General features: G+C 45.3%; 1 protein-coding gene and 1 pseudogene across 1 annotated transcript; both read left to right on the top strand.

Annotated features, from left to right (window-relative positions):
- Window positions 1–13,912: 13,912 nt before the first annotated feature.
- On the top strand, window positions 13,913–14,454 carry LOC101683719 (annotated as a pseudogene).
- A 6,379-nt stretch (window positions 14,455–20,833) lies between these two features.
- Window positions 20,834–22,704, top strand: LOC123387516 (protein farnesyltransferase/geranylgeranyltransferase type-1 subunit alpha-like). Its single transcript, XM_045064998.1, has 2 exons — window positions 20,834–21,829; window positions 22,045–22,704. Exons 1-2 carry the CDS (start codon window positions 20,834–20,836, stop codon window positions 22,186–22,188), a joined length of 1,140 nt encoding a protein of 379 aa, XP_044920933.1. The 3' UTR covers window positions 22,189–22,704.
- The last annotated feature ends 1,197 nt before the right edge of the window (window positions 22,705–23,901 follow it).

Genomic DNA, 23,901 nt, shown 5'->3' with positions numbered 1-23,901 from the left:
ACCAGATGATCTCAATTTAACACACATGCCACGGCAGCTTTGTCATCACTGGGTACACAGATGGATAGCATTAGCAGCGTGTTACAAGCCAGAAGTGAATTTCACATGGACGTTAGCAAAGCAACGGGAATTCTGCATTAAGGAGCTGGAGGAATTGCTAAAACTTACAGAATACCAAAAAACTGCCATGAATGATGTTTCTCTAACTGCAGACTAACAATCGTAGCAGTTAAGATTGGTTGAAACAAGGAACAGATAGAATTATAGAGCAATCCTGGTCACCTGGGATCCCAGGTAACCCAGCCAGAAGCAAAGGAGACACCACACATCCTGAAGGTCGTGATTCCTCCAGCAACTGTGAAATCGGACTATCAGCATTTCAAGGAGGAAACATGACATTGTGTACCACACTTTTGTGCTTCCCCAACATCAAAAGACGGGGAGTGGAACCTATAGGCCACAGAAGCCCCTTTCTGAGAGAAGGGAAAACATGTTCCTAAGGATGTGTTGGCAGAACGGAGTAAAAGTGCCTTTATACCTCTCAGAACTTTGGCCGTCCCTATGGTATGAGTACCTATGAATATGGCCTCGGTGCCTCCTTAGCCAGTGATGTATAATATAGGAAGCTGGACGAGGACGGCATGGTCTAAGCCCAGGCTCTCCCTAACCTATTCATGTCAAGGGAAATGTAAGGACACAACATGGTGGGACCGGTACGAACTGAACAGGGCATGGACATAACCATAGAAGTAAATGGTATCATTCCAGGCTAGAGAAGATAAAAGAACTACTAAAATAACCAGAGAAATATTTCACAATGAACCCCTAAAATTAACCTAATAAAGTCCTATGTTAGAAAAGCAAGGACAAGTACAGAAACATTTGGAAATTGAGACCAACACAGTAAAAGAACTCTTCGGGAAATGGAAAGAGAGCAAAATTATGCATTCTCGAAATAAATGAGTTGTGATGTTCCAGTGTCTGGACACACACCTGATAGTGCTGTGCATGCTTGTATTCCCTGGAGGGGGACCTTAAGAAAATAACATTTAGAGGCACCTAGGTGGCTTAGTGGGTTAAGCCTCTGCTTTTGGTTCATGATCTCAGGGTCTTGGGATCAAGCCCCGTGTTGGGTTCTCTGCTCAGCGGGGAGTCTGCTTCCCCATCTCTCCCTCTGCCTGCCTCTCTGCCTACCTGTGATCTCTGTCAAATAAATAAAATCTTAAAAAAAAATACAAAATTTACTTGAAAACATGATTATCAAGGAAGTTAAAAATGACTAGCTTAAGAAATTTAATTTTTGGTCGTTTGGCGATTGGGTATGGTGCCATGTTCAAGATTTCTTTGGTATACTTAGGTATAGAGTTGCTGATGCTGGTTGTTAAAATATAGTGTCAAAGAATGTGCATCAAAGGAAAAATACTCACAAAATGGGATTGTGATTAAGACCATAAGCCCTGTGCAATTTTGTTTTTGTGCGCTTGGATTTGTGCAAGGCATCCATGAGGCCCTAGTGTGAATCACTGTCTGAGTGATTTGAAATCACAGAGTGGATCATTGTGTGTTGATCTGATAGGATTTCAAATCTACCTGTTTCTGGTGAATTCCGACCCCTCCCCAAATTGTTTTTAGTAGTAAAGGTGTTTTGATCTAAGAGTGCAGAAAGTTGTGAGGGGGTGGCATCATCCCACCTGCTCTCAGCTGTAGGAACTCAGTGGCTCCGTTGCCGTGGGGGGTGGGCAGGTGGGGCAGGGAGGGGGAGCGTGTCAATGAAGACACAGGAGAAGCAACTATGGTAAGAGGACATTTAGACTGTAAACCCCGACAGCTTCTGGGGACTGAGAGCATTTGGTCTAGCAAAGCCAAATGTGCACTTAAAATTTCTCTCCAAAGACCTTTGAACAATGAGCTCCTGCCGAGGGCAAGAAGGCCCTTTTATGGGCAGTGGGGAAAGCCAAGCAAAGGCCCCCCAGAGATCCATCTGCCCATGAACACCAGCACCCTCCTTCCCCACGAATGTGCTCTTTTAATCTGGCTCTGGTAGCTGCAGGTGCGTTCTCATTCGGCAAAGGTGTCTCCTGTCAACGTATCCCAACTACATTTGAACTTTATTGCTTTCATCTCCCCTTGCCTAGAATAATAGGATGATTGACCTAGCCTTAGTTTGGAATATATTAATTTTTTAATGGTAAATTAAAAAGCATTACCCTGTATGCTACTGGGTGGAGATATTTGCACAGGGAACCAGTGTTAAAGACATTGTTGGCAAAGACAAAATCAGTCTGAGCATGATTTGCTTCCCCAAAGCAAGCCGACTTCAGGGGGAATATATACATTGGTGCGGTTAGGACTTGGATTCAGGCTGATAAAGGTACCACCCCCACCCCCACGCCCGCCTCCAAAAGTTTGCAACTGACCTCATCTGACCTTGCCTGTTGCCAGTCGCTGGCCCCCCTGCCCCTGTAGGCCCCCACATGCACAGTATACACCAGTCGACTCCCCAACTCCTTGCATTGTCTCAAGCATGGAAGGTGCTCACCCTGAGTCCTTTTGAGACAGCCACTGAAATGAGCGAGAGACACGAGTACTTACCGTTTTCCGAAGTTCGGCGCTTCTGCAGCAATCAAGGCCCCCAGGAGTCTCCTATCGGGATACCAGCATGCTAGAATCAGCCCTTGCAAGGCTTCCAGATTCCTCAGCTCTTCCTTTACGGGGAAATGCACATTTGTGTGGATTAGCAGGAAAGAAATGCTGTATACCCTGCTAGCCCACTCCTGCAGCCTGGCCTCCCCAGATAGCTGCCCTGGACCAGAAGCCTGGCTACGCGTGCCTGCGGTGGAGCATGCGCACAAAGCACCCGTCAGCCTGCAGACGGGGGCCTGGCGACGTCCAAGCCTGTAGAGCGTGGGTTGGTCCTGAACCACGTGCATAGCTTCCAGGCTGGAAGGAGCCCACCACCCACAAACCCTTCTGACACACACCCTTCGACTGGCCGGGCTCAGGCCCCAGTTGGAATGGCTGCCTGATGGCGCCCGGACTTACCAACAGCCAAGGCTCCCAGGTGTCTCTCAGGGACGGAGATTCCCGCAGCCCAACAAGCCGCGTCCCGGCAGTCCGGACTCCTCCATCTGTGCCCTCAGACAGGAGATGCACAACTGTGCAGGACAGGGCTTGGACAGGCAGGTGCACCGTAACCCGGAGAGCCTGCTGTGGAGACCCAGCTTCTCGAGCCGCTAGCCCTGTTCCAAATGGCCGGCGGCGCGACCCTCCCCGCTCGCCCATGCGCAGTACGTGCCCCATCAGCGCCCTCCACCCCGCCCGGGGGCAGCTGGGGCCGGCGGCGCCCGCGGGTGAGGGGAGAGCTGGTCCTGAACCACCTGCCTAACCATCAGGCCCCTGGGATCAAAACCCCACAAATATTTATCAGTGCAGTTTGGCTTTTTTTAAGGTTTTCCTCCACTAACTTTAGGATGGGGCTATATCCCAGGAGGCCTACAATTTAATTATTAAAACTCTTAAATATTCCTGAGAAGCGATAAACTGGTGGCAATCGGCCCCACCGTTTGGACTGGCTGCCTGATGAAGCCAGCAGGTGTCTCTTATAGGAGGATGACCCAGCCCAGACGCATCCAGGAAAGGTAGTTCAGTTTCTTCCAGCTCAGGTTTCAAGGAAGGTAGGCCTGTTGGTGTAGGTTCAGGCTTGGAAGCAGGTATATGTCTCTCATCCCCAACAGCCAGTCCCTGAGACGCTGCCACACCCAACATTTGCCCAGGTCCAGGTCCCTGCCTCCCCCGACTTGGGCAGCTCGAGAATGTGCATTTGCACTCTGTCAGCCAGCTGAGGACCTCCAAGCCGGTGGCGATTCAGATCAGTCCCAAATCACCTCCAACAGCCTCCAGGGTGGAAGATGTCCTCCCTCCAAACACTTTTGGAGGTGGCGGCTTGAAACGGTGACAGATGGGCCCTAGTGGGACTGGCTACCTGCATAATCGGGTCCCAAGCTTAGAAGTCAAGACTCCCCCAGGCTTCTCTTAGGGAAGGATATCCTGGCAGCCACACTGGCCCCCCCAGGCAAAGCGGACCAGACTCCTCCAGCTTTACGTTAGGGATAGAGGGTAGGTAATGTAGGACGGGGCTTGGAATGGGGCGGAAGCTTTGGACCATCACAGGCCTGTTCCAGACACACAGCCTCTATGCACACTTGCCCTGTTCACTGGCTCCCAGACCTGCAAGGCTCGTGCACGCTCAGTAGGCTCCTGCTCAGCCCATTTGGGGGAATCTGGGGCCCTCCTGGCCTGGGGAGCTCAGGCTGGTCCCACACCACCAGGACAGCCTCCTTGCCAATGGGAGCCCAACCCCGAGAGTCTATCAGAGGTGACAGCTTGAGTATGGTCCCCATTTGGACTGTTTGCTTGATGGGATCTCCAGCTGCTCCAGCAATCAGGGCCCCCAGAGGTCCTCTGCAAGAAGGTTACCCCTGCCAGCCAGCTCCCACCAGGCTCTGCCAGTGAGGCAGATGCTGGGTACCCTCAAATAGCCTGCTCCTGTGACTTGGTCTATGCCTACAGCTTTCCGGATCATGATGCCTGGCTCCCCTGGCTTATCTGGCCACACGCTCATGTGAAACCCACCCCCTGAGCCCAGTCTGTGGAGCTCGGGCCCATCCTCGACCACCTGCATAACCTCCAGGGTACAGGAAGCCCACCCATCGAAAATCTTGCTGAGATGAGAGCTTTAAACTGGGGACGGTCGCTCGCTATTTAGGCAGAATGCCTGGTGGTGGGGTTGGGGGATGCCAAGCTTCTCCAGGGCTCAAGGCCCCTGGGTGTAGCTTTTCACAGGCCACCCAACCAGTGGTCAGGTCCCAATTCGGGAGGACAATGCAAGATCTTCAGCTCTTCCCAAAGGGGAAGAGGCCCAATTATGCAGGTTAAGGCTTAGAAAAGGCTGATGCCCAGTACCCCCATCAATTTCCTCCAGTCTCACTGGGCGTGGCCTTGCTCTAGGTCCCGGATATTCTGGCCTGCTCTGAGCTGGCCCAGGGCTGCTGGGAACACCCCAGGCCTGGGGACATACGGCCTAACCCAAACCCACACTCTGAGTAGCTTTCTGAGGCTTCATTTTACACTGAGGACTGTCAGTCCTCTTCGCGGGACCTGTGGCCTCTTGGCGCTGGGGCTTCTCCAGCAATCACGGCTTCCCAGGTGTCTCTTCTTGGAGGGGACTCCCGAACATCCCACTCGGCCCTTCCACTGCTCGAGGCTCTCAGATGCTCCTTAATAACCTACAGCTGAGAATGTTCCTCTTCTGCCACTTGTCCTGAGTTACTCCAACTTGGGGTGTCCAACAGCTGTACAGCAAACACCCTGTCCACTGGCCTTGGGCTGTGAGGTTCGCTCCTCTGTGGAGCTCCAGCTTGACCACTGGCCCCCGACAGGCTCAGGGCGCTGGGTGGCCACACTTCGAGTAGTTTTCTGAGGCTACGTTCCTGTTCAAACTGGCACATTTATGGTCCAGTTGTCAGTCATCCTGCTGAATTTTAAAGAGCAGCTCCTTGGAAAACAGCGGCCCCTCCCGGCCCAGTTTAAAGGTCTTTCTGCCCAGTTCGAGCTACTCAGCTATGTGTTTCAAAAAGGGAAATAGAGATTTTCTCAAAATGGAGATTTTTCATGGTTAGAAGTGTCGGGAGCCAGTACAGGAGGCCTACTATAAGAGCTGTAAGGGACTGAATATGATTGGCTGTTCATTTAGGTCCACTCACGCGGGAGGTGCATGAGCACTGCGGTGATTGGCTAGGCGGGCTAAGCTGCGGGTGTATATATGCTTGAATGTACTTGTAGAGGGGCGGGCCCGCTGGGAGCCAGGCCTCCCGGCGCCGCGCCAGCCGGAGGGGGCCGCAGCCCGGACCACAGCGGCGGGCGCCGAGGCACCCCAGCGGGGCAGCGGGAGCTGCGTGCTGTGCTGCGCCAGAGGGGGAAGAAGATAAAAAGAAGCCATTAAAGAAGTTTGCCTCCACGGGTGTCTCCGTGTAGTTCTTGCTGGCGAGAGCGACAAGTGGTGCCGAAACCCGGGAACTTGTGCAGAAGAGACGCGCGGAGTTAGGCAACGATCAGGTAAAGAGTGCACCTATTTCTGTCTAGTGACAGGGAAAGTTCCTCAAGTCGAGGAGGAGCGTAGAAAGCTTTCCGGGATGGGAAACGAGATGGCTGTAAAGTTCCTAGGATAAGGACGAGAGTAAAGCTTTCCGGTATGGGAAACGAGATGGCCACATATAAAATGCTGGGGCCGCTTTCTGATATCCTTAAAGCAATTGGTACTCCTTTAAAAAATAAAACAGCTCGTTTGTTTCTGAGAGAAGTGGGTCAAACCGCTCCGTGGTTCTTAGAGGAGGGATTGCTTAATATTCCCCAATGGGAATATTTAGGAGAAGACCTTAGACGCGATCTGCGCACTACACCGGGAACCCTGGCCGTTTGGTCTTTAGTGAAAGTTTGTTTGCAATCCCCGCGAGAGCCCATACGCCAGGCGGTGCAACTGGGAGGGGAGATCTTAGAACAAGTGAAAGAGGAATTTTGTAAAGGTTCCTTGAAGGACACTAGTTCTGAAAGTGAAAGCTTAGAAGAAAGCTCGGAGGAGGAAAACGCCCGTCTGGGTGATAAAAGTGACGGGAGGGGGTCCCTCCGATGATCAGAGAGTGGAAGAAATGAAAAGAGAGCTTGCAAAAAAGGAGGAGGAACTAAAAAAGGCCATGGCGCAGCTCAAAATGCAGGGGGAAGTTATGGCGCAGCTGAAATTAAAAGCCAAAGAAGGAGCTATGGCGCAGTTACAAACAGAGACCGAAGTGGTAGATAACTTAGATCCTATGCCCACGCGCCTAGCCCCAACAGCGCCACCTTACGAGGGGCCTCCTCCGTATAAACCTTGCTGCACCAAGGCCTGCTATTGTGCGAGCTCTCAGGAGTTTGGGTGGGAACAGGATTCTCATTCAGTCCTAAAATCCCCACTTACTCTAACTCCACCTTTTTTGGCTATACCTACCAAGACCCGGCGCAAGGCGCGTCAGCTCACCTTCTAGATAGGTGGCTGCTCTGCAACGCTGCACAGGCATGTACAGGCTTGGAAAGCCTTCACTTTATTAATGGGTCTACATGGCGTAACTGTACGTACAACTATCACATAGGCTCTCGATTTGGAACAAATGTTACTTGCAATTGCACCTCAGCTAAGCACATAAGTTACTCACCAACGCCCATCTGTGTTAGAGCTCCCTTTCTCTTCATAGTTTTTAATGCTTCTACTATTAACAAGTCATCTAGTCTCTCTTGTGAGTCCCAGAATTGTCTGCTATCAGAATGTTGGAACGCCACGGTGGGAGACTCGGCAGTAATAGCCAAGATACCGACGTATATCCCGATGCCAGTACAGGTGAACCCCGACAACCTGCTGGTGCTGCTTCGACATACACGAGACTTTGGAATAACAGCAGCCATTATTGCAGCTATCGCAGCATCCGCCGCCGCTGCTACTGCTGCCGCGGTAGCGTTGACAACCTCGGTACAGACAGCCGCCACGTTCAACAACGTCACAGGAATGGTCGCTGAAGCATTGACTACGCAAGAACAAATTAACGGACATTTGCACGCTGGGATCCTTATTGTAAATCAAAGGGTTGATCTTGTACAGGAACAACTTGATATCTTAGAGTCAATTGTGTTGATAGGATGCATACATAATATGGCCGGACTTTGTATCACCCCTATAGCTCATAACAACTTATCCTTAGCAGCTAACCTCTCTAGACAGTTAAGAAATATGCTTAATGGTACCTGGAACCGTCAATTTCAAAATTTAACTAGGCAATTACGAGCTCAAATTATATCCATAAATTCTACCAAAGTAACTATTGTACCTGTTAGTGAGTGGAAAAAAATGTTACAGCAATCTGTTTCGTTCCTCAAATAGTGGGCCGGACTTGGTGCCATGGCTGTTCTCTTAATCACAGCTAACATACTAATGTTACGTTGGGTGTGTGGCTGTGTCTGTCGCAATCAACGACAATAACATCTCATGGTTCAAGCCATGATGGCTCTTGAAGCTGGTACCTCCCCCCAGATATGGCTAAGTATGCTAGATCAGTAGTCAAAGACGGGTAAGACTGATCCCACACCATAGCAACCTAAGACAGGGGCTCTTCGACCAGAGAGAGTACCCGATGACGGGTAAGCATGTGTGCTGAGGATTGGCAACCTAAGACAGGCACTATCTCAGCCATTATAAATAAATAAAAAAGGGGGAGATGTCGGGAGCCAGTACAGGAGGCCTACTATAAGAGCTGTAAGGGACTGAATATGATTGGCTGCTCATTTAGGTCCACTCACGCGGGAGGTGCATGAGCACTGCGGTGATTGGCTAGGCGGGCTAAGCTGCGGGTGTATATATGCTTGAATGTACTTGTAGAGAGGCGGGCCCGCTGGGAGCCGGGCCTCCCGGCGCCGGGCCAGCCGGAGGGGGCCGCAACCCAGACCATGGCGGCGGGCGCCGAGGGGCGGCGCGCGGCCCTGGAGGCGGCGGCGGCACCCGAGCGGGGCAGCGGGAGCTGCGTGCTGTGCTGCGCTAGAGGGGGAAGAAGATAAAAAGAAGCCATTAAAGAAGTTTGCCTCCACGCGTGTCTCCGTGTCGTTCTTGCTGGCGAGAGCGACATAGAAGTTTTATCCAAGCCCACCCCAGAGACCTTGAGCACAGCCAGGGTCTTCAGAAGCCGGTCATGGCTCTCAGAGGATAAGGAGGGTGCCTAATGACAAGCGCTAGCTTGCAGATTTGCACCTGTTCCCCCCGCCCCCAAGGCAGAGCTGGCTGACACTGGAATGCATAGCCAGGGCGGGGCAGGGCTGCTGGCTGGTGACGCCCCCAGAACAGACATGAGGAGCCTGGGTTTTGGAGAAGCCAGGATCTGCTAGGGTGCCAGTCTGCTAGGACTGACTGACTGCCTCGAGGTGATTTGGGAGGTATGGGGCTGGGCTCTCCACACCCAGCAGGGTGAGCTGGGTCGCATGATGCAGAAGTGGGCCCGAGGCCCTTCCACCTGCTCTGTGATGCCGGGAAAGCCACCAAGCTCCGGGAAAACCACGGTCTCTCCGATTGAAGTCACATTTCCCATTCTTATTTGGCTTCACCTGTTTTATTCACTGCAAATGACCCGAAACCAGGGGGTGTGGGAGGGCAGTAGGAGGGTCACCAGCTCTGTCCCCACCATGCGACCCTTGAGCCTTCAGTGAAGGCTCCATGGGGCAGGGACCCGGGGCTTCCTCACGATACAGCCACAGCAGGACCTGGCACCGAGGAGTCACCCACCCACTTTGTGAAGGATTTTGTGGTCTGGGGGCGCCTGGGTGGCTCGGTCAGGTAGGTGTCTGCCTTCCACCCAGGTCATGATCTTGGGGTCCTGGGACTAGGCTTATCACTCAGCAGGTGTCTTCTTGTACCTGTCCCTCTGTCTCTCCCCTGGCTCATGTTCTCTCTTCATCTCTCTCAAATAGATAAGTAAATAAAATCTTAAAAAGAAAAAGGCCAAGCATTTAGCAATTTTTTTCTAAAGATTTATTGATTTATTGTAGAGAGAGAGAGGGAGCACATACACAGGGGATGGGGCAGAAGTAGAGGGAGAGAATCTCAAGCAAGCTCTAACTCCCTGCTGAGCACAGAGCCCAACATGGGGGTTGATCTCACCACCCAGAGATCACAACCTGAGCCAAGATAAAAAATTGAACGCTTTACAGACTGAGCCAAGCAGGAGTCCCAAGCATTTAGCAATTTTTAAAAGAAATCTTAAGAAAAAAAAAAAAATTAGCGGGGGTGGATTTATCATAAGACATGGTCATGGGACTTCTCAGTAAGTATTGAATAAATGATGTACTCATTGAAATTACATAGCTTATACTAATTCAGTTCCACATTATCATAAAAAGGAAATCATGATTTAATATACAAAGGTCAAATAATGGACTGTGTGTTGGCATCAGTCATAGTTACAAAAGGCCTCTCAGTCTGAGCTTAATAGGACTTAAAGTACTGTAAAAACATACATACATTTTAAAAACATACATACATTTGCGTACGATGGAAAAAGAGACAGAGCATTCAGGAAGAATCAGAAAGAGATGCAGACAGAGGGAGGGACAGTGTTGTAAACACATATTGCATGATTCTACGCAACTAGATTTGCACATACCTCACCAACAATAGAACAGAATACAACGTAATCTCGAAGAAAATACATTCAGAGATAGGAATTTATAATCTAGAATGTACTTATGCAAAGATTCAATTACAGGTAAAATATCACCATTGTTTTTTATATAAACATTGTGTCAGAATTACTGCTCTAGGGACGCCTGGGTGGCTCAGTTGGTTAAGCAGCTGCCTTCGGCTCAGGTCATGATCCCAGCCGCCTGGGATCGAGTCCCACATCGGGCTCCTTGCTTGGCAGGGAGCCTGCTTCTCCCTCTGCCTCTGCCTGCCTGTGCTCGCTCTCTCTCCCTCTCTCTCTCTGACAAATAAATAAAATCTTAAAAAAAAAAAAAAAAGAATTACTGCTCTAACTAATGTATTTTTGAAAGCTACGTGTTTGGTTTTTGTGTTTTTGTATGGCAGTAAAACAATTAAATACTTGATCAGAGAGAACCTGAAAACACCACTATTGGTTACAGTGCTTAGCTTTGGCCCAAAAGATGCTTAAAATTGCTGTACCAATTTATCTCAAACTCTGAAAATTCATTGGCCCTGCATGCTTAGCTGGAATCAGAACTTTCAGATGCAGTGGCTAACACTTTCCTCTTCCTTCTGTTTCACTTGTTACCAAGGAGAGAGCATAAAATTCCTGATAGAGTCTGGATTATTCACTATTAACATTGTAATCAGAACAAACACTTTAAAAAGTTACCCAATTGAGTAAACTATGTACAAAGTACAATGTTGACATCACTCCATATGATACAATGATTAAAATGGATAAGAACTTGGAGATAAAGACAGATATATTCTCAAAGCAATGACAGGTCAAATCACTATAATAGAAACCTTAAAGTAATATAAGGAGAGGCATAAAGAGGATATTTTGATATTGTATAAATCTCAGACATCCATCAACATTAGGTTAATTATCGTGTTTCTGAAAGCTATCTTAAAGAGTTAGGGACACTAGACTCAACATATTGTCAGCTCTAAGGTAAGTGTGTTGACCATTTTCATCCAGCTCTTTGTACTGAAGCAGCATAGTTATATTAGTATATGTGCTGCTGAAGAGAGCACAGAAGCATAGTTATAAACCAACCAAAGAGACATCAGAGAATGAACTTTTCTGTTCCTTCATATTCAAATGTTTAGGCACACAGCACATTTTAATGTATTCTAAGAGTTTCAAAATCTGAATTGGGCTTGTGTGTAGACCTATTAATGTATAAAAGAAGTTGGTACAAAATTTGCACAAAACAAATGTTCATAAAATGTGAATAGGAGATGTAGTATTTCAAACTATTTTATGCCTCTTTTGATTTTCTATAAGGATATGTTCACTTGTATCCACAACAAAAATCTATGCTCAGAAAATTTCTTTTCTTTTTAATTTTTATTTTTTTAAGGATTTTTATTTATTTATTTGACAGAGAGAGAGCACAAGTAGGCAGAGCAGCAGGCAGAGAAAGAAAGGGAAGCAGGCTCCCCACCGAGCAGAGAGCCCGATGCGGGGCTTGATCCCAGGACCCTGGGATCATGACCTGAGATGAAGACAGAGGCTAAACCCACTGAGCCACCCCAGGCGACCCTATGCTCAGAAAATTTCTTTTTTTTTTTTTTTAAGATTTTATTTATTTATTTGACAGAGAGAGATTACAAGTAGGCAGAGAGAGAGAGAGAGGAGGAAGCAGGCTCCCTGCCGAGCAGAGAGCCCGATGCGGGACTCGATCCCAGGACCCTGAGATCACGACCTGAGCCAAAGGCAGCGGCCTAACCCACTGAGCCACCCAGGCGCCCTCAGAAAATTTCTTAATAGGATTAAATATTAAAGTATCTGAGACCATCTAAATGTGCAACAACAGGGTATATCCCCTGACTCACACCTGCTCGTAGGAGCAAATAAAAACAAACCACAGTTCAGTGTCACGCACACACACACAGATACAAAGACACTTGCCTGAAATCACTTGCTGACAGATTTTTAAATGTGCCTCATAAAGGAAGCACTCACCAAAGTGAAGGAGGTCAAAAATAAAATGCTAAATTTTATTCCATACAGCATTGTCTGTTTATGTGTTGTTTCTTACTGCTTTCATGAGTAGCAAAGCTGAGTAGTTGTAACAGAGAATTTATGGCCCGCAAAGCCAAAAATATTTAACATTTTCCCCTTTATAGGAAGTTTGTCAACCCCTGCATCAGAGGGCTGATGTTTCTTGTGAAATCAATCAGGCTCAAAGATTGGGGTGACATGACAGAAGGGCGTCCTGCTTATAAATACCGATCCAGTTAATGTCCCTTTCATTCTCCCTGGATGGCTCACATCTTTTCAATAGGTTTTTTTTTTTTACTTCAATGTACTTAAAACTTTTTTCTTAATAGAGTTAATGAATCTGTTTGAACCATTGTCAATAAATTATTATGTAAAATAGTGAGTATAATTCTTGCTGACTCTATATGAAAACATTAAATAGCAATTTTTAAAATTCTGTACCTATGAGAATATTATAAAAAGTAATAGAGCCACCTGGGTGGGTCAGTTGGTTGTGCATCTGCCTTTGGCTTGGGTCATGATCCCAGGGTCCTGGGATAGAGCCCTGAGTTGGGCTCCCTGCTCAGTGGGGAGACTGCTTCTGCCTCTCCCTCTGCCGTGCCCCCTGCTTGTGCTTTCTTGCTCTCTTTCTCAAATAAATAAATAAAAGTCTTTTAAAAATAAAATAAAATACAAAGCAATGGACTGTGAGTCAGGAAACCTGGATTATGCAGTTCTACCTTTTTCTCAAATTAGTTATGTGACCCATAGGCAAGTCATTTAACCTTCCTGAGCCTGGGTTTCCTAATCACTAAAATGTGAGTGTTTTATTAGCTCTTTCTTTTTCTTTTCTCTCTCTCTCTTTTTTTTTTTTTTTTTTGGAAGATTTTATCCATTTATGAGAGAGAGGGCAGAGGGGAAGAGAGACATTTCAATGTTCATATTTGAAAGACAAATGCCATCTGGAATTTAAGAAACAAAACAGAGGGTCGCAGAGAAAGGGAGGAAAAATAAAATAAGATGAAATCAGAGAGAGAGAGAGAGAGAAACCACAAGGGACCCTTAACTCTAGGAAAGAACCAAGGGTTGCTGAAGGGGAGGTGAGTGGGGGGATGGGGTAACTGGGTGACGAGCTTTAAGGAGGACACTTGTGACAAGCACTGGGTGTTAAATGCAACTGATGAATCACTAAACTCTACCCCTGAAATTAATAACACAGTACATGTTAACTGAATTGAATATAAGTAAAAAATTTCCAAAACGGGTATACAAATATCTCTTATATACCCTGATTTTTATTATCATGGGCATATACCCAGAAGTGGAATTGCTGAATTGTGTGGTGATACTGTTTTTAGTTTTCTATAAACCCTCCTACTATGGTCCGCAGTGGCTGAACCAGTTTACATTTCCCCCAAAAGTACATGGATTCTAGTGTCCCCACATCCTCCCCAACACTTTTTATCTTCTGGGGATTGGTGCTTAACTTTTTTTGTTATTTTGTGGGTTTTGTGATAGTAGCCATTCTGATGGATGGGAGTTGGTGGCAAATTGATGGTTGGCAGCGGTGCAAAAGGCAATTCCAAGAGAATTTGCAGGGTGGTCTTGTTCTCCACCTTTCTCTTCTTGTTGTTGAGGCTGCTCCGCTCTTGTTAGTGTCTGGCCCGTAGCCTCCTTGAGAGGGAGCACCATGCCTTTGATTAAGTTGCAGAGTTCTGATGGAGAGATCTTGAAAGCTGATGTTGAAACTGCCAAACAATCTGTGATTATCAAGACCATTTTGGAAGATATGGGAGTGGAGGACATGATGACCCAGTTCCTCCACCACATGTCAACACAGCAATATTTAGAAAGATCTCTCAGTGGTGCCCCCACCCCAGGGATGACTCTCCTCTTCCTGAAGATGCTGAGAACAAAGAAAGCAAACAGATGATACCCTTGTTTGGGACCGAGAACTCCTGAAAGTTGACCCAGAAACACTTTTTTAAAACTTATTCTGGCTGCAAATTCACCAGACATCAATGGTTTGCATGACATTCCGTGCAAGGCTGTTGCCAATATGATCAAGGGGAAAACTTCTGAGGAGATTCACGAGATCTTCAATATCATGAATGACTTTACTGAAGAAGAGGAAGCTGAGGTAACAAAGAACCAGTGTGCGAAGAGAAGTGAAGTGTTGTGCCTGACACTGTAACGCCATAAGGATTGTTCCAATTACTAGCTGCACCGTTCTGCTTATCATTGTTAATATTAGACAAGCAGCAGACAAGTGCAGCAACTACTCTGTTGTTTGAACAGAATATGTCCTCCCTGCATGTGTAGTGTGAGTAGATTCCAAATTTATGGAGGAGTTTCTTCCGGTGTGATCAAAAGTTTCTTTTTTTTTTTCTCTGCTCTAGAATAAAATTGAACTGTGGATTCTCTATAGAAGGTGGCACTTGGGCTTTCCCTCTCTTTGTCAAGTGATATCAGCCAAGTTTATTGTCTAGTTAGCTTTAGTTTAATGACCTTTTAAAAGTTGGCATTGTGGGGGCACCTGGGTGGCTCAGTGGGTTAAGCCGCTGCCTTCGGCTCAGGTCATGATCTCAGGGTCCTGGGATCGAGTCCCGCATCAGGCTCTCTGCTCAGTGGGGAGCCTGCTTCTCTCTCTCTCTCTCTCTCTCTGCCTGCCTCTCCGTCTACTTGTGATTTCTCTCTGTCAAATAAATAAATAAAATCTTAAAAAAAAAGTTGGCATTGTGGATAAAACATGTTGCAAAATATATTCTGAAATAGAATTAACAACATACTATCTTTACTCATGAATTGGAAACTGGAAGAAAGCTATCTGAGGTCAATGTTTTGAGTGGGGTTATCAGGCTGTCTTCCAGCTCCCTATGGTTCAGGAGTTCTGCCAGTAGAGATTATCTGTATGTAGCAGGGTTCCCTTAGCTGGATCTAAGGACTTTTTGCACTTTTTTAAAAGTTTTATTTATTTACTTGACAGATCACTAGTAGGTAGAGAGGCAGCAGAGAGAGAGGAGGAAGCAGGCTCCCTGCTGAGCAGAGAGCCTGATGCGGGGCTCGATCCCAGGACCCTGGGATCATGAACTGAGTTGAAGGCAGAGGCTTTTTAACCCACTGAGCCGCCCAGGCACCCTGACTTTTTGCATTTTTAATGCTCAGCTTTGAATATGTTGGCTAGATACTCAGTTACTACTCAGTTTGTGGTTTTGAAGGAAATATAACTAGATAGTCTGTTAGCTTTTCAATTAAAAAAGATAAGAGCTCTTGGGTGGCACAGTCAATTAAATGTCCAACTCTTGGTTTCCACTCAGGTCATGATCTCAGCATGGTGGGATCCAGCCTGCATTGGGCTCCAGGATCAGCATGGAGTCTACTTGAGATTCTCTCTCTCCCCCTTCTGCTCGCCCACCAAAGTAAAAATAAATTAATTTTTTTAAAAAAGACAAATGCCCCCTTGCCCCCTAAAGCAAAACAAAACAAAAAGAACTTCCCTTTGTAAAAATAGTGTTGCTACATTGGTCATCCTGGAGCACAAATGAACCTTGACCTAAGCCTCACTTCATACAAAAGTAACTAAGAATTTATCATACATGTCAATGTAAGAAGTAAAATTACAACTTTTTTTTTTTTAAGGAAAACACAGAGTTTGGGCAAGAAGTCCTTAAATATGGTGTGGAGAGCCTGATCCATTCAATATGTGATCCAATCATAAAATTAAAAACCTTTGCTCGACAAAATACACTGTTAAGAGAATAAAAAGACAAGACAGAGACCAGGGGAAATATTTGCAAATCTCTCATCTGACAGAAACTAGTATGCAGAGTATGTAAAAACCTATCAAAACTCAACACTGGGTAACAAAGACTTCAAGTGAAAAACTATGCGAAAGACTTGAGCAGACACATCTTTAAAGAGGATATACAGGTGGCAAATGAGCACATGAATAGATTATCGACATCACTAACCATAAGGGAAGTGCAATTACAAGCCATACTAAGATCGCACAACCCTCGAAGGACCAAAGTAGAAAACACTGACAGTACCAAGCGCGGTCAAGAATTCAGAGCAAGTGGGGCGCCTGGGTGGCTCAGTGGGTTAAGCCGCTGCCTTCGGCTCAGGTCATGATCTCAGGGTCCTGGGATCGAGTCCCGCATCAGGCTCTCTGCTCAGCAGGGAGCCTGCTTCCCTCTCTCTCTCTCTCTCTACCTGCCTCTCCATCTACTTATGATTTCTCTCTGTCAAATAAATAAATAAATAAATAAACGTTTAAAAAAAAAAAAAGAATTCAGAGCAAGTGGACTTTGCAAGCATTGTCAGCGTGGTTGCAAAATGGTGCATCACTCTGGAAACTGCTTCACTACTTTTTAAATAAAGTTAAATGTACACATACGATATGCTCCAGAATCCCACTCCTAGGTATTTACCCTGGAGCAATGAAAACTTAATGTTTACCCAAAAAAAACTTGCACAGGAATGTTTCATAGCAGCTTCATTTATAGTATTCAAAAATAGGAAACAACTGAAAGACCTTCGCCGGGGGAATGGATAAACGAGTTGGGGCGTATGTGTTACAGGGTTGCAGGGTTCTTGGCTCACCGAGTCCAGGAATGAACCTCACAGACACAAAAGGAAAAGGTGAAGTGGAAGTTTTTAAGTGACGGTGAGACCAGACAGGAAAGGAAAAGCTCTGTAGAGTGAGAGGGATCCCGAATGGTTGGCCACTGAGGGCTGTCACTGGAGGTCTTCACTGAGAACTGACCAGGAAGTCAAGTGGCCTCAAGACTCTGGTGCCATCTTGGTCTGAGCAAGTATTGTTGATAACACCCTTCATGACTTACTTCTTTGAGGTCTGGTCATTTTCTGTGATTACAATGTAGCCACCAAAGAAAAATACTTCCCTTATATCTTATCTTAGCACTTTTGCCACCAGGGATAGTTTCAGAGCCTAGTCAGGCTAACCCTAACACCCACACCCTCCCCAACCCCCACCCGAGGTCTATAGCCATCCAACCATTGGAATATGACTCAGCAATAAAAGGAAACAACAACTTGACTGGATCTCAAAGACATGATGTTGATTGGAACCAGTCTCAAAGGTTACATGTTACCTGATTTCATTTACATTACAATCTCAAAAAGATATAGTGATTGAGAACTGATCCTTGGTTGTCAGGACTTAGGGGAGAGAGTTTGTAGGAAGGGTGTGACTACAAAGGAGCAGTACCAGGGAATTTCTTAGGGTGATAGAGGAGTTCTGCATCCTGATTGTGGTGGTGACTACACAAATCTGTATTTGTAAAAACTTATGGAACTGTACATCTCAAAAAAGTTCAGTTTTACTGTAAGTTAACTTTAAAAAGTTAAATGAAATTATAGGACACCAAATAATAATAATAAATCTATTACATGTTAAATAACACAGCTTGTGGAAAATAGTTACATTGAAACAAGGAGAAATTAGCATGTCTGACTCCATTTGTTTCTATTTCCCTTGCTGCTGTGACCTATAGCTTGGAAACTTCTGCTTAGCCCTGCACATGAGCATGGTGTCATCAAAGGAATTTTGCTTACAGCCAAGAATTACAAATCTGGTTTCTTACCCAAAACCTACCTCATCCAAGGAGGTAAGAAATCACATACAGAAATGACTATGTTATGTTTAAGATTTACAGGAATGACATGACCAGAATCCTGTAACAAAAATCAACTGACCAAGACAATGAAGCTACAAACCTTCCCTCGGATGTCAGTAGACGTCAGTCACCCTTCCACTCCCACCCCCTCCCATTTCTCTGCTCAAACCTCACGCTCAGGTAGATGGTTTTTTGAGGCATTAGTCTGCCATCTCCTTGGTTTGTTAGTTTTCCAAATACAGTCTCTTTCCCTGCCCCAACATCTTGCCTCTTGACTGATAGGTGTGTTGTGTGGCAAGTAAAAAAGGCTTGGACTTGGTCACAATATTCCCAAAAGAAAAAAAAAAATGTAGCAAGAAAGTTGGTATTGTCTTACAATTTTGCAAATCTCTTTAATGTTGCCTTGACAGATGACATTGGAGTCTCACATCTGTTTCTGCATCCAATCCCTTTTGGTTTTGCACATCGTGTAGGCTCAGAAAAATTCAATTATACACTCATGAGAGTAAATTAGACAAATATTCTTAGTGTTATTCTGAGAATAGTCTGACCTTGTGTCTCCCCAGAAAACTGCTGGGAACCCTTTGGGTTCCCTAGACCATACTTTGAAAACCACTGGCCTATGTTATAACTTTGCACCAGAGGAATTGCCTTTCTTTGTATGATTAATTTTTAGAAAAATATTTCTTATTCTTTACAATGTCATTTAACATATTTATTGTGTGATTATGATACACAGTCATAATCTTTAAAGTCAAGCTTTGATGTTTATTGCAGTTAGAGGATTACTTTGATCTATGATTTCCCACCAATGGATTGCCCAGGAACATGCCGAAAATGTTATTTTCATTTTATGGATTAAGAATGTTAATTATTTGTCGGGGCGCCTGGGTGGCTCAGTGGGTTAAAGCCTCTGCCTTCGGCTCAGGTCATGATCCCAGGGTCCTGGGATCGAGCCTCGCATTGGACTCTCCGCTCAGCGGGGATCCTGCTTCCTCCCTTCTCTCTGCCTGCCTTTCTGCCTACTTGTGATCTCTGTCTGTCAAATAAATAAATAAAATGTTAAAAAAAAAAAAGAATGTTAATTATTTGCCATCAAAATTGAACGCTGCCATTTCTTTGAGTAAGTAATAGAATTCCTTTTAAGAAGTAACTCACCTGCCGACTTGTGATCTCTCTGCCAAATAAATAAATAAAATCTTTAAAAAAAAAAAAAAAATCTTTAAAAAAAAAAAAAAAAAAAAAGAAGTAACTCACCTTGATTGAGAAGATGTTTCCATAACTGTAAGTCATAACTGCAATGTTATGTGGGAGAACTGTTCTGTTTAGAACCCATTTATGGTCTGTAACTAGAAAGCTTTGCCTCCTCAGAAGCCATGAAATCAATAAGCAGCTTATTTGAGAATAGCTTTAAGTAATTTGCATATATATAAATTGAGACTGATTGCAGCATCAGAAAGAGCAGTTTTCCCACCTCTGTGAATGTTGGGCAATGCAAAATGAGGGCAGATGCCGACGTCCTAGGGTTCTGACTCAGCAGGTTTGCTTGGGTCTCCGCTCTGAAAGCTAACTACTACCTCAGGTAACAACGACTGTAACAGGATGATTTGACAGAGTCTAAACTATATTCAGAGTTGTGTTTCCCCAGTAACCATGCTTATTATCCAGGATTAGAAGCTTACCATCAACGAACACTTATGGATGGTTCGACTCCATTTCCAGCCATTCTCACAAGAAGTCAAGGCAACCAGGCCGTCAGTGGAAAAGGAGAGAAAGAAAGACTAGGCTAGCAAGACTCTCCTTTGTCCTGGAATATTGTGAATGAAGGGAAAGTTTTTCTTCTCTATCCAAGCCTTGTTGAAATCCTTGAAAGTTTTGGTTTTGGTCCTCCCAGGGAGGACTCCATGGTTCAAGATCTCCTTTAGAAGGAATACTGGGTCTAATATGCAGAATATGTCAAGAACTCTCACAGAATAGAATGGCTGTTGCCAGGGGCAGCCAGATTGTTGGGGTGCTATAGGAAGTAGGGAGAGTTGGTCAAAAGGAAAAGGTACAAACTGCAAGTTATGAGATGACTAAGTTCTGGAGATGTCCTATGGAGACAGTGACCACAGTTAGCAATACTGTATTCCTGGAGCCGGGGGTCTTGGTGAGTCAGTGGTCTTGGCATGATGACCCCGCCTGGTCACCCCTTAGGTGTTCTCTATTGTGCTGGAAAACTTTAAAGAAATCATTAACTCTTTGACCTTTACAAGGAGGACACACATTATCTGTACTAGAAGGCATGTGTAAGGTGGCGGTGCAGGTCCTAGGAAAGAAAGAAGCAGGAAAGGGAGCAAAAAAGCAGTCCTTCGTGGGGTCCCTTTAGTTTCCCTGTCTCAGAATCACCCTGTTGTACACCTGATGTGAAGTATATATCAACTATACCTTAATAAAGTCAGAAAAAAATCATCTTTCAAGAATTAAAATAAAAGAACCCTACAACTCAACAATAAAAAGACAAAGAACCCAATTAAGATGTGAACATACGGGGCACCTGGGTGGCTCAGTGAGTTGAGCCGCTGCCTTCAGCTCGGGTCATGATCTCAGGGTCCTGGGATCGAGTCCCGCGTCAGGCTCTCTGCTCGGTGGGGAGCCTGCTTCTCTCTCTCTCTCTCTCTCTCTCTGCCTGCCTCTCTGCCTACTTGTGATCTCTCTCTGTCAAGTAAATAAATAAAATTAAAAAAAAAAAAGATTTGAACATAGACTCAAACAGACATCTTTCTGAAGACCTACACTCAACAATCACATGAAAATATGTACAGCATCAATTGTTAGAAAAATGCAAATCAAAGTCACAATGAGGTACCACTTCACACACGTGATTAAGTGTCAACATTAAAGATAAAAGAGCCGGGGGCTACCGCCGCCACCTCCGCTGCGGACCGAGGCGAGATGGCCGCCCTGGAGGGGGTTGGGGAGGCTGCGCAGGGCAGCGAGTCGGGTCAGCCCGAGCCACCACCGCCCCAGCCGCCCCCTCCGCCGCCCCAGCAGCAGCAGGAAGAAGCTATGGCGGCTGAGCCCGGAGAAGCAGTGGCGTCCCCTATGGACGACGGGTTCCTGAGCCTGGACTCGCCCACCTATGTCCTGTACAGGGACAGAGCAGAATGGGCTGATATAGATCCAGTACCGCAGAATGATGGCCCCAATCCAGGGGTCCAGATCATTTACAGTGAAAAATTTAGAGATGTTTATGATTATTTCCGGGCTGTTCTGCAGCGTGATGAAAGAAGTGAACGAGCTTTTAAACTCACCAGAGATGCTATTGAGTTAAATGCAGCCAATTATACAGTTTGGCATTTTCGGAGAGTTCTCTTAAAGTCACTTCAAAAGGATCTACATGAGGAAATGAACTACATCACTGCAATAATTGAGGAACAGCCCAAAAACTATCAAGTTTGGCACCATAGGCGAGTTTTAGTGGAATGGCTAAAAGATCCATCTCAGGAGCTTGAGTTTATTGCTGATATTCCTAATCAGGATGCAAAGAATTATCATGCCTGGCAACATCGACAGTGGGTTATTCAGGAATTTAAACTTTGGGATAATGAGCTGCAGTATGTAGACCAACTTCTTAAAGAGGATGTGAGAAATAATTCTGTCTGGAACCAAAGATACTTCGTAATTTCTAACACCACTGGCTATAATGATCGTGCTATATTGGAGAGAGAAGTCCAGTACACTCTGGAAATGATCAAACTAGTACCACATAATGAAAGTGCATGGAACTATTTGAAAGGGATTTTACAGGATCGTGGTCTTTCCAAATATCCGAATCTGTTAAATCAGTTACTTGATTTACAACCAAGTCACAGTTCCCCTTACCTAATTGCCTTTCTCGTGGATATCTATGAAGACATGCTAGAAAACCAATGTGACAACAAGGAGGACATTCTTTTTTTTTTTTTTTTAAAGATTTTATTTATTTATTTGACAGAGAGAAATCACAAGTAGATGGAGAGGCAGGCAGAGAGAGAGAGAGGGAAGCAGGCTCTCCGCTGAGCAGAGAGCCCGATGCGGGACTCGATCCCAGGACTCTGAGATCATGACCTGAGCCGAAGGCAGCGGCTTAACCCTCTGAGCCACCCAGGCGCCCCAAGGAGGACATTCTTAATAAAGCGTTAGAGTTGTGTGAAATTCTAGCTAAAGAAAAGGACACTATAAGAAAGGAATATTGGAGATATATTGGAAGATCCCTTCAAAGTAAACACAGCACAGAGAGTGACCCACCAACAAATGTACAGCAATAACACCATCTGGAAGAACTCAGTGGAATGCTTTTATTTTTTTAAGAGACTCTAATGCAGGAGTTTAAAACTAAAGCAGTCATTCCCTTTGCCTGTGGTGTAAAACGTGCAATTGCACAGGTAATTGCTTTTTAACAAGAACTAAGTGTGATGCTCCTTGGGTGCTGCTGCTATTCAGACTAGTAATTTGATTCTAAAGCAAAGTAATTTGGGGGGAGGGAGAAGAAACAAAGTCTCATGAAGGAACTTTTGTAGACTTACCAACATTTACTCTAATCCCTTAGCATCAGCTCCTCCCTAAAGGAACTATGCATCAGGATTTGCAGCATTAATGAACGCAGGTAACTTGTATGTAATGGATATAAGATAACTTAAATTTGGGTTCAGGAAGCAGGGAATGCAATGTTACATTAGAGCTGCTATGTCACACTCACAGTATCTTGCTATCACTGTAACCAACTAATACTAAAAGAATGATTTTGTAATAAAATTATAGATGTATCCTAAAAAAAAAAAAAAGATAAAAGAGCCAGTTACTATACTAGCAAAATCAGTTTATTCAGTAATAGCAGAGGAATTGTAATTTGGGACAAGCAAACTATGTAAACCATGGACAAGTCTGGAGAACAAAGAGAAGGTCAACTTTTTTTTTTTTTTAAGACTTATTTATTTGAAAGAGGGAGAGAGGGAGAGAGAGGGGAAGAGAGAAGCTTAAGCACACTCCACACTGAGTGGGGAGTCCAGCACAAGGTTCCATCTCATGACCCTGGAATCACGACCTGAGCTGAAACCAAGAGTCAGACACTTAAGTCAATCTACCACCCAGGTGTCCCAGGAAGGTCAACTTTTATGAGGTTTTATGAGGAAACTTGTGTTTTGAACACCAGTTTATTTGAGAAAGAAAAAAAAAAAAAAGACTCTGAGGTTGTGGTAGTTTCTCCTCAGCAAGCAGTGGTTAGTGTGCTGTTGTTGGGGGAAAGAAAGCTCCTTTTTTTTTTTTTAAATGAAATTCCTGTGTCCTCCCTTGTTGAGATACGAATTCTCACCCTTCTTGCTGCTGGATATGCAGGCAGCGGTGAGCGGCGCACACTGGACAGTCCCCACCCGGGGCTCCCTGGCTCCTTTTTTTTTTTTTTTAAAGATTTTATTTATTTATTCGACAGACAGAGATCACAAGTAGTCGGAGAGGCAGGCAGAGAGAGAGAGAGGAAGGGAAGCAGGCCCCCTGCTGAGCAGAGAGCCCGATGTGGGACTCGATCCCAGGACCCTGAGATCATGACCTGAGCCGAAGGCAGCGGCTTAACCCACTGAGCCACCCAGGCGCCCTCCCTGACTCCTTCTTAACTGAGGTTTTCCTTATCTGTTTTCATACAACTATAACAAAAATAAGGAAAACAGAAAATAAGTATAGGAGGGAATGGGGAGAAATTGGAACCCTCTCACACTGCTGGTAGAAATGTAAAATGGTGTAGCCAGTATGGAAAACAGTCTGGAGGTTTCTCAAAAAGTTAAACATAGAATTATGAAACAAGCAATTGTATTCCTAGGTATATACCTGAAAGAACTGAAAAAACGTGGTACACAAATGTTCATCGTGTCGCTATCAGTGACATTGGGAAGGTAGAGCCCAAACACCCATCACATGATGCACAAATAAATAAAAGGCTGCATATAAATACAAAAGAATAGGGGTGTCTGGGTGGCTCAGTGGGTTAA

Source organism: Mustela putorius, unplaced genomic scaffold (assembly GCF_011764305.1).
Source record: "Mustela putorius furo isolate JIRA1106 unplaced genomic scaffold, ASM1176430v1.1 tig00003854_pilon_pilon_pilon, whole genome shotgun sequence".
Classification (NCBI taxonomy): domain Eukaryota; kingdom Metazoa; phylum Chordata; class Mammalia; order Carnivora; family Mustelidae; genus Mustela; species Mustela putorius.
Note: the sequence above shows the minus strand (reverse complement) of the source record. Positions and strands in the feature narration are given on the sequence as shown.